Source organism: Lactuca serriola, chromosome 5 (assembly GCF_051521515.1).
Source record: "Lactuca serriola cultivar US96UC23 chromosome 5, Lser_US96UC23_V15, whole genome shotgun sequence".
Lineage (NCBI taxonomy): Eukaryota > Viridiplantae > Streptophyta > Magnoliopsida > Asterales > Asteraceae > Lactuca > Lactuca serriola.
In genome coordinates, this window is record NC_136412.1 from 116,078,670 (window position 1) to 116,090,070 (window position 11,401).

At 30.3% G+C, this 11,401-nt stretch overlaps 1 protein-coding gene across 1 annotated transcript; it reads left to right on the forward strand.

Moving 5' to 3' along the window:
* Window positions 1-4,294: 4,294 nt before the first annotated feature.
* LOC145052874 (vacuolar-processing enzyme-like) lies at window positions 4,295-10,457 on the forward strand. Its single transcript, XM_079000789.1, has 9 exons — window positions 4,295-4,569; window positions 6,322-6,486; window positions 6,600-6,756; window positions 6,948-7,033; window positions 7,230-7,429; window positions 8,379-8,427; window positions 8,631-8,852; window positions 8,939-9,136; window positions 9,996-10,457. The coding sequence occupies exons 1-9, from the start codon at window positions 4,375-4,377 to the stop codon at window positions 10,176-10,178; spliced, it is 1,455 nt and encodes a 484-aa protein (XP_078856915.1). The 5' UTR covers window positions 4,295-4,374; the 3' UTR covers window positions 10,179-10,457.
* Window positions 10,458-11,401: the final 944 nt, after the last annotated feature.

Genomic DNA, 11,401 nt, shown 5'->3' on the forward strand with positions numbered 1-11,401 from the left:
GGGTAATATATTTTTTGATTTGTACACATTTGGTCATTGAGTTTTTTTTGTCTATATTTGCCCCTTAAACCTGTTTAATTGTATAAATTTGGTCCTTATCACTGGCTACTCCAAGTAAGCCGGAAAAAATGTTTTAATAGGGTAATATATTTTTCACTTTATATATATATTTAGTCCTTAATAATTTTTTTTGCACATTTAGTCTTTAATATTTTTTTTTATTGAAAACTACGTTCTTATGGTTTTGTATATATTCAGTACTTGTGAGCGATATCTTTACGTTTTTCTCACGATACCCTATATAGGGCAATCATTTATGAGGTGTTTGAGGTTGTTCATGCTTATGACTACTACAACCTCAATTGCTTGGTGTTTAGGTCTTATGTTCTGAACGTCGTAACTTCTTCATACGATCTCAGATTTTAACGATCTTTATATCTACACGTTCGTATTTGAGTCTACTATAACTTCCGTTTAGATTACTCGCATTAAAAAAATAATATATTTTTACTTATGATTTTATAAGAAAAGGTTCATACATACATTCATCAAGAACGCATGTATATAAAGATCATAAGTAAAAACATATAGTTTTTTAACAGGAGTAATTTAAATGAAAATTATAGTAGAATTAAATACGAACACGTAGATATTAAGATCGTTAAAATCTAAGATTGTATGAAGAAGTTACTACGTTCAGAACACAAGACCTAAGCAACACAACAACTTAGATTACTCCCGTTAAAAGGTAATATATTTTTAATTACGATTTTATAAAAAAACTGTTTATACATGTATTCATAAAAAATGCATGTATATAAAGATCGTAAGTAAAATATATTACCTTTCAACGGTAATAATCTAAATAAATGTTGTTGTAGACTCAAATGTTTAACGCATTGATATAAAGATCGTTAAAATCCGAGATTATATGAAGAAGTTACGAAGTTCTAAACACAACAAATACGAACGTATGGATATGAAGATCGTTAAAATTCGAGATTGTATGAAGAAATTACGACGTTCAGAACACAAGACCTAAGCGAAACATAAAACTTAAGCAACCAAGCAATTGAGGAGGTGATCATAAGCATGAACAACCCCGAACACCTTATTAATGATTGTATTACATAGGATGACATGAGAAAATCCTAAATAAACTAGTCATTAGTATTGAATGTGTGCAAAAACAACAAAGACTTAGTTTGCAACAAAAAATATTAATGATTAAATGTGCAAAAGAATATTAAGGACTAGATGTGGAAAAAATGAAAAATATATTAGCCTATTAAGTAATTTTTTCCGGTTTACCTGAAATAACCGATTAAGGACCGAATGTGTACCATTAAACATGTTAATTAATGCATATTAAATGGTGAAGATTTAATTTATATTCATAATATATCATCAACATGTAATATGCATTAATTATTTTCTTAAAATAACTAAAATGATTGGTTTACAATCAATCCTACATGCACACAATAGATAGTTAGAACACAATAACCTAACCCTATATATATATATATATATATATATATATATATATATATATATGGTCTACAATCAATCATACATGCACACAATAGATAGTTAGAACACAATAACCTAACCATATATATATATATATATATATATATATATATATATATATATATATATATATATATATATATATATATGAGGTAAGGTTCAATAGAGAACAATAATTAACCAAGGAACTAAGAAACCTATCTTTTTTTTTTAAATAATTTTTTGAACTTATTTTTTATTAAAAAAAACTAAAAATACAAAAATTCATAACTTTTTATCCTTTTTCCAATAAATTCAAAAAAAAAAAAATCGCCAAATTCACACAGTGAATCCGAAAAATATATTTAACATTCACAATGTAATGTTATGAATTTAGATATTTTAGTTTTTTTTCGATAAATAATAAGCTCTAAAACTTGAAAAAAAAAACTTGGTTCCTTGGAAAACCAATAGTTAGCCGTTTACTCGCGCAAAGCGACGGGTGCGGATCAACAAAATGACATAAAAAAAATTGTTAAACAAAATGACGAACATATAGAGATTTCTTATACCTGTGCTAGGATTAAACGTAAGACATTTTTGGCTCATTCAATTTTAGTAGAAAGAAAAACCAAAGGAGGAGACAGCGAGCATGAGAGAGAACCAAGGTTTTGCAGTCAATGACTAGGCATTCATGATAGACGAATGCTAGATCAATGCGCATCTTCTAATTTATATGAAATGCTTTATAACGTGTACATTGTATTAGACCGATTCAAATGGATATGAAGAACACTTGGTCAAACTTTGACCCATTCAAAATCTTATCATCATCATCTTATTTGACTTTTCATTAATATTGACTGGATAAGATTTAGTATTTACCGATTCAATTGGATATGAGGAACACTTGGTCAAAGTTTGACCCATTCAAAATCTTATCATCATCTTATTTAACTTTTTCATAAATGTTGACCGGATAAGATTTAGTATTTACCGATTCAATTGGATATCAGAAACACTTGGTCAAACTTTGACCAATTCAAAATCTTATCATCATCTTATTTGACTTTTTCATAAATGTTGACCGGATAAGATTCAGTATTCTTTTAATGCATAAACTGATTGTACATGATGCACTAATGGTTTGTACCTCTTAATTTTCAGTCTTTGACCAAATTTGCATAATAAGAAGTATATATATATATATATATATATATATATATATATATATATATATATATATATATATATATAGGGTTAGCTTCATGTGAGACGGCCTAATTTTGTGAGACCGTGAGACACATTTTTTTATTTTTATTTTTTTTATTTTTTTAGTTAATTCAATTTCCGAAAATAATATTTAAAAAAAGAATTTTTTGGATTTTTCCATTTATTTTTCATTTTAAAATTATTTTTTAGAATATGTACAGTGTAATATTCTATTAGAATATTTCACGTATTTTTAAAAAAATGGAATTTTATTTTTTATTTTTTTTAGTTAATTCAAGTTCCGAAAATAATATTTAAAAAAAGAATTTTTAGATTTTTCCATTTATTTTGCATTTTAAAATTATTTTTTAGAATATGTTAGTGTAATATTCTATTAAAATATTTCATGTATTTTTCAAAAAAAAAAAAACGGGATTTTATTTTATTTATTTTTAATTTTTTTAGTTAATTCAAGTTCCGAAAATAATATTTAAAAAATGAATTTTTGGATTTTTCCATTTATTTTGCATTTTAAAATTATTTTTAGATTTGATCTCACGGTCTCACAAAATTAGAATGGTTTCAAATGAACCTGAACATATCTATACTAATAAAAGAGTAGCTCTTTTGCCATGTGTCACCATATTAGACATTTTAATTAATGTGTTGCCACTTGTCAATCTATTAGTTTTTCATTTTAAATTTATTAGACCTCATCATTTATGTCATTTTATTTTAAATTTTAAATTTTAAATTTTAAATTTTAAATTTTAAATTTTAAATTTTAAATTTTAAATTTTAAATTTTAAATTATTGTTTTCATTAATTCACAAATAAAAAATATCTAATATATATTAAAAATTAATTTTATATATTTATTTGAATCAATGATTATAATTTCACATAACTAATAAAAAAAATCTCTTAAATTAATAATCTATACTAATAAAAGAGTAGCTCTTTTGCCATGTGTCACCATATTAGACATTTTAATTAATGTGTTGCCACTTGTAAATCTATTAATTTTTCATTTTAAATTTATTAGACTTCCTCATTTATGTCATTCTCTATTTTAAATTTTAAATTTTAAATTTTAAATTATTGTTTTCATTAATTCACAAATAAAAAATATCTAATATATATTAAAAATTAATTTTATATATTTATTTGAATCAATGATTATAATTTCACATAACTAATAAAAAAAATCTCTTAAATTAATAATTTATTTAAAATAACCTATTAATAATTTTTAGTTTTTACTATAAAAGTTTGATTAGTTTTATAATCGTGGTTCCCACGGGTTATAAACTAGTATATATATATATATATATATATATATATATATATATATATATATATATATATATATATATATATATATATATATATATATATATATATATATTCTTTTAAGTTTTTCCCTTCTTTAATAACATAAAGTCATTAGATCAAAAGTAAGATCACTCGGTCAAACAACCCTAAAGTCATTATATCAATAAAACTAAAAATGGATTATTGAACCCTTTAAGGAGTCATCCGGTTATAGAAACCTTCTTTATCTCTATTATATACATATAAATAGCTCAAGCTTTAATATCTACAGGAAGATCGTCAACCACTTTAAAAGCTCTCCGGCGAACGAAGAAAATGGATCGTTACGCAATCCTCCTTCTTCTTGCTCCCTTGATCGTCGCAGTGGTTCACGCCCGTGTCACGGCGGATGATTTCATCAGGTTGCCGTCGGAAAAACTTGATTACGTTGCCGTGGAAGATGACTCCCTTGGTACACGATGGGCTGTATTGCTTGCTGGATCTAATGGCTACTGGAATTACAGACATCAGGTTATCCTAGCTCCAAACTATTTACTAGTTTACTTGTTAATTTGGTCCTGTTAACTAACAAAATTTCGACGCTGATTGAATTTCCGTGAAGGATTATTTAGAGAAAATTCAATCTATTCCTATATATAAGTGTCTATAGAGGTTAATCTAATTGGCCAGTTTTGGATTATATTATGCTCTGACAGCTGTCACTTTTTTTCTATTGTATTTCGTACATGTGAAGTTACTAGTTTACTGGTTAATTTGGTCCTGTTAACTGTCATGCTGTTGTATTTTCTTTGTCCTGTTAATTGATTGGTTGCCAAAATCAATCTTTTGAAAGTCATGCCTGTAATAAGGGCTATACATCTTTATGCAGTCCCACATAAGTCTCCTGCTAGTAAGAAGGTGAGATTGATAAGTGAGGTGTGATGATCATTCATCTTAGGCTCACCTGCTTGGCTCTGGTGTTACCTCTAACCTCTCTTACCTTGGTTGTGGGAGCTGTTGGTGGAGATAGCCCTTTTTACATCCCTATGCAACTTTTGGGAATGAAACTAGAATATATGTAGGTCACTTCTTTGGTCCAAATAAACATAAAGAGTTAATTTATAGAGAACATCAAACATGCTACAAAACTTACCACTTTTTTCCTTTCTCAATGAGAGAAGCTAGGATGTTTATATGAAAAGAAGTTGCGGCATTATGTTTATGCTCTTATAGATAAAAAAAAAAAAACCAACAACATTAGGATTTATAAGCTATATTGTAACAACCCACCTCTCATGGAAAAAAGAGTGAGGATGGTTTGAAGTGGCAGATTCGTGTAACGTGGATAGGCAATGCCCGTCATGGTTTTAAGCTGATGAACAGGTTATTGGGATGATCTCTCTAATTTTAGATTCAGGGGTTGTTACAAAATGGTATCAGAGACAGTAGTAGTAGCCTCTGAATCCCATTATGAGTTCATCGTAATTCCCCCGTCTTTCATGTTTCACAGCTCAGGGAAATCATACATGTCCAAGAGTGGAACCATTGTTATTTTACCTTTTTAGTAGTCTGTTGTTGTTGAGCTGCTATTAGTAGTGAAAGTCAGGTTAGTGTTTTGAGAGATTGGAATCTTCCTGGGAGGGTTTAGCACCTCGAATTATTCATTTTTTTTTTATCCTTTCTGGCTTATTACTTTTGTGTTCTTGTGTGTTGTTTGCTAAATCTGAGCAAGGCATAACAGCATCCTCCTAGGTATTGATTCTGTGTGTAAGCATGCTACCAATAACTTCTGTTATGGATTTAGGATGATTTTTTAGGTTATAAGACTAGTCCCAGTAACATTAGGCATGTTCCTGAAGTTTGGAGCATTATTTTTGTCAACAAATGAAGAAAGATTGAAATACTGGTAGTTGAGTTTGCTGTTTGTATATATATATAAAAAAAAACATCTATGCTATAGATGAATGGGGATGTGGTGCTACACAACAGATGAAAGCTGTCTATTCTTGGTAAAAAATTTAAATAATTTATTTTAAGATGAAATTGATGAGTTCTGAAAGTTGCTGGCGAAAGGACATTATTAGCATTGGAACGATGGAACAAGAAGTAGGATTAATTATATTGAAATGTGTTATTTATATGCGAAGAATCGTTTACTTTTTTTTACCCATAATCGATGAGTTCCAGTTGCAAAATGGTGTGATGTTTAAATTGTGTTGTATGATTATTCTGTGTTTGTTTGTTGAATAATTAATTAACAAAGGCTTCATTTTTGTTGTTCAGGCTGATGTATGCCATGCATACCAAATCTTGAAAAAAGGTGGCATTAAGGATGAAAACATTGTGGTTTTCATGTATGATGACATTGCAAATAATGAGGAGAACCCCAGGCCTGGAGTCATTATTAATAGCCCAGATGGTGATGATGTATATCATGGAGTCCCAAAGGTTTAATTTTTTTTTTTTTCTTTTGCACTCACTCACTCACTCATTTCTTGAATGAGAGAGAGAGAGAGAGAGAGAGAGAGAGAGAGAGAGTGAGACATATTTGGTGTTTGCAGGATTACACTGGGGAAGATGTGACTGTGGACAACTTCTTTGCTGTTCTGCTTGGAAATAAAAGTGCAGTTAAAGGGGGAAGTGGAAAGGTTGTGAGCAGTGGCCCAAATGATCACATCTTTATATATTATACGGATCATGGTGGTCCAGGTGTGCTCGGTAAGCTTCTCCTAAATTTCAATTTCTTTTCCAAGTGATGCTCATGGAATTGGAAAGTGAAAAAGAAAACTTTATTGTTTGATTATTTTGAACAGACTGCACCTTAATTAATGCTTATGATATACACATTTTTGGAACATGCAGTGTCGGATGATTGTTTTTTTTAATACTGGTTACTAATATATCTTCAGGGATGCCAACAAATCCTTACATGTATGCTAATGATCTGATTGAGGTCTTGAAGAAAAAACATGCTTCTGGAACATACAAAAGCATGGTAAGTTTTCCCTTCCTTCACCATCAAATGAGCTTTTAATCCAAAAAATTCTCGTTTGTGGTAAAAGACGTACTGTCAAAAAAATAGTCCTAGAGAGCTTGTCCAGTGCTGTAACAAATATTATATATATATATATATATATCAAGTTTTTTATGATGTATTAATAATGTGTATATAAATAATATATGATGTGTAGGTATTTTATCTTGAAGCATGTGAATCTGGAAGTATATTTGAGGGACTTCTCCCTGAGGGTTTAAATATATATGCAACGACAGCATCTGGTCCAGATGAGAACAGTTGGGGTACTTACTGCCCTGGAGATTATCCCAGTCCACCTCCAGAATATGATACCTGTTTGGGTGATTTGTACAGTGTTGCATGGATGGAGGACTGGTATCTTTCTTTTTCTTTATTCTTTATTCTAACTGTAAATATATGTGGAGCCCAAGATTGTCTCACCAAAATAGCCCTTGTACAGAGAAGGGGGACTCCAACATATAATATATATATATATATATATATATATATATATATATATATATATATATATATATATATATATATATATATATCGATGTGGGATACACTAACACTACCTACCCACCCACTCTTAGAATGTCAGTCCATTCCGTTCCTCTCCCACTAATTTCATTCAATTCAATTCCAATCCTTTCATTTCTATAAATTACTTAAATACCCTTTCTATTAACATTGTAGTATGTTTGTCTCTTCTTTCTATTGTTAAAATTTTGCAATTTCTTTTAATTTTCATTTGTAAAATGATAAATCTATGTTTTGAAAAGTTTTCATGAACAAGACGCTAAGAAAAGGGTTTTATCTAAATATTTCAACAAGTTGTGTGGAAAAAGTGTAATTCTGTTGTTTATTTGTATTTACAAACCAAAGAGAAATATTCAAAAGCTTCCGTTCCATTAATTGCCAAGCAAACTTTCAGTTCTGTTAACTTCCAATTCGTTTGATGGATTCCAATTGTGTTATGCGAACTGAATTCCCTTTTGATGTTTGTTTTCACAAGTTTTCTCTTGGATCTTGTTTGAGACAAATCAGGTTTTCCTAATGAGAGACTTCATTTGATTGGACATAACAAAAAATGTTTGGCTATTGATCATATATCTAAAATGCTCTTAAGAAGGACAAAACTAAGAAAACTTAGGATCACTAAAAGTATAAAATAGTGATTGTTAATGGAGGCAGACAAGTCTCCAAAAAAGAAAATATTGCATTTTTTGAGGAGACCCACCCGCACCCGCCCTACAAAGAATTTGTTTTAAGTTGGTCATATCCATATCCTGCCTAACTGGTTCTCTCTCCTTGTTGATAGTGATGTACACAACCTGCGAACAGAAACAATCAGGCAGCAATATCATCTGGTAAGATTTCATTTTGTTTTCATTATACAACCCGATTATGAATTAGAATTAGATGATGTAAATAAAAGGGTTAAAATTCTAGAATGTTTGTTTAAACAACAAAGTTTGCTAGATTTGAATTTAGAAGTAAAAGATTGCTACATGTAAGTTTTGCATGATTCGGTCCTATTAGTTGCATAAGTTGGTACATTGATTTGATGCAGGTTAAAGAAAGAACCTCAAATGGAAATGCTTATTACGGATCCCATGTAATGCAGTATGGGGACTTGCAGCTTAGCAATGATGAAGTGTACTTGTATCTGGGGGCAAACCCCAAAAACCAAAACTTCACATTTGTTGATGGGAAACCATTAACATCAAGATCAAGATCATCTTCAAAAGCAGTCAACCAGCGTGATGCCGATCTCTTACATTTCTGGCATAAGGTTTGTTAGAGATTAGAGATGTGATTCTTTTGGTTTGGTTTGGTTAGTAATATAACCTGTCCTGCTGTGGTGTTGTGATGTGGCAGTACCGCAAGGCTCCGGAAGGATCTGTTAGAAAGATGGAATCTGCTAAACAGTTTGCTGAAGCAATGTCTCACAGGATGCACATCGACAGCAGTATAAAACTTGTGGGGAACCTTTTGTTTCCAATGGAATCCAAGCTGCTCCCACCTGCACCTGCAGGCCAACCTCTTGTCCATGATTGGGACTGTCTTAAAACATTTGTAAGTCTCCCCCCTCCCCCTCATCCTCCCATTTGCATTTCATTTTATTATTAGCTACTCTTTGATATATCATGGAAAACAAAACCGCTTTCTTTTTCTTTTGACATTTTGTCTCGTGGAATCAAAAGAAAAATCCTTAATTCTCATTCCTTACATCTTGGAATGGAATATGATAATTCTAATATAAAACATCACATTTTCATTTACCTAATTTTGTAATGCTACACATACTGACTTTTTAAACTTTTCACTAATTTGATTAAACTCCAAATTTATCTTCTAAACTTAACTAGAAAGTATATATATATATATATATATATATATATATATATATATATATATATATATATATATATAATCTTATTTGGGTAGAGTGAGCTTGCTTTTTATGTTTAGTACTAAATAAAAGTTCCATCATTGCTATTAAATAAACTAGAGCTAAAAAAACTAAACATTCTATTTACATATACTATAAAAAAAATTGTATGAAAATTCATTCCATTACTACATTTGAAGCTAAAAAGTATTTTCTTTTTCCTTTGTACATAGAAGATGAGTAATTATAATTAATAGTTTATAGAGCATATTGTTTGAATCTCTTTTTTTCTGAACAGAATATCTTATGCACTTTCAATTCTTTTATAGCAACCTACTTTACTTTTTTGTTTATTACATAACTGTAGTTTCATTTTTCCTTATTAAGGATTTATCTTCCTAATTACAACATTGTAGTCTGGTTTTTTTTAGGACATTTAACTTGAAAAAAATCTAGTTATACGTATAGCAATAAACATATGATGGACCAATCATTGGTATAATTGGGTAGATGAATTTGTATCTGATGTTTTCTATGAATTAGGTGAGGAGTTTTGAGACACATTGCGGATCCCTGTCACAGTACGGCATGAAACACATGCGTTCCATAGCTAACTTTTGCAATGCGGGGATCACAAAGGACCAGATGATGGAGGCGTCATCACAAGCATGCCCCACTTTTCCATCCAATTCTTGGAGTTCGCTTACCAATGGTTTCAGCTCTTGATATCAGATTTCAATTTAACAGAAATAACTATTATTGTATTATTATTGTATTCATGCTTTCAGTCTTTAACTATAACTATATACTTTCCGTCTAGTTTGGTAAAATATTTAGTCCTTTGTACATAGAATATTGAAAGCTTGCACGTTTGCCCTTGTGGCAACCATCTATATAAGTCGGGTCGGGTAACATGTAGAATACTAAAGCATATCCTTCTAGGGGACGGGTCTACCATGAAACTATCTATGTAATGCCTAATTAAGGTTTGTTTGGATTGTTTCCTGTCTTATGACCCAACTTCATAAACATTACTTAATGTAGTATACAAATTTGTATTCATAGTATTCAACCCAAACAAATAACTGTTAATTCGAAGCCAAAAAACAAGAAATCACCAACTTTCAAACCAGAAGAATATGTTAGATATGGTCTTAAGATAGGAATTTGCTAATTCGAAGCCAAAAAAGAAGAAATCACCAACTTTCAAGCCAGAAGAATATGTTAGATATGGTCTTAAGATAGGAATTTGCTGCTATATAATCGCTTAGAATTTCGAATCGATTCAAGTTATTTTAACAAAGAAATGCATACATTGTCTTGCAGTAGTAATCAGATCGGATATTTTAGAGGATCGGATATAATCCCATCTATTTAGTGTTTATTAAGACCGACCCTATTGCCAACAGAATTGGGAAGTCGGTCATTAAAATAAGTTTAGAAAAAAAGAATTCTTTCAGAAAAAAGTCTTATGCATGTACCAACTACAGTGACTGAGTACCTTCATATCATTCAAAACAATTTTCACATCATCTTCACTTATTAAAAACACTTTCCTAATCACTTAGTTGTCGATGATCACTTTATGTACCAAGAATCCCCCCCCCCCCCCCCCTAAGTGACCTCCCATCAATCTTCTCACTTCAACAGACCGAAGAACCTCAACAAGGACATCTAAAATCTTCTAACACCTATCAATCATTCAATCCTTTCTCGCAAGTGATCCTTCACTTCAGTTGAGGTGTAGGTAGATCTATTCACCACATTGAAGATTCCTTCTAAGTGAGCGTTTGTGCATCTTTAGAACTTAGATGCAGGAACAAACTTCTTTTTGGTATACTTGTTTTCACGAAATATGAGACCAAGATCTGGTAGCACCAAATTGGAGTTCTTGAATGCCTTCACTTAATTATTGAATTAGCTCAAATGGAAGTAACTCTACAACATTT

Coding starts and splice junctions, on each gene's coding strand:
- LOC145052874 (XM_079000789.1), top strand. CDS start 4,375: ATGGATCGTTACGCAATCCTCCTTCTTCTTGCTCCCTTGATCGTCGCA. Junction 7,430..8,378: donor GTTGCATGGATGGAGGACTG/GTATCTTTCTTT, acceptor CCTTGTTGATAG/TGATGTACACAACCTGCGAA. Junction 8,853..8,938: donor TCTTACATTTCTGGCATAAG/GTTTGTTAGAGA, acceptor GTGATGTGGCAG/TACCGCAAGGCTCCGGAAGG.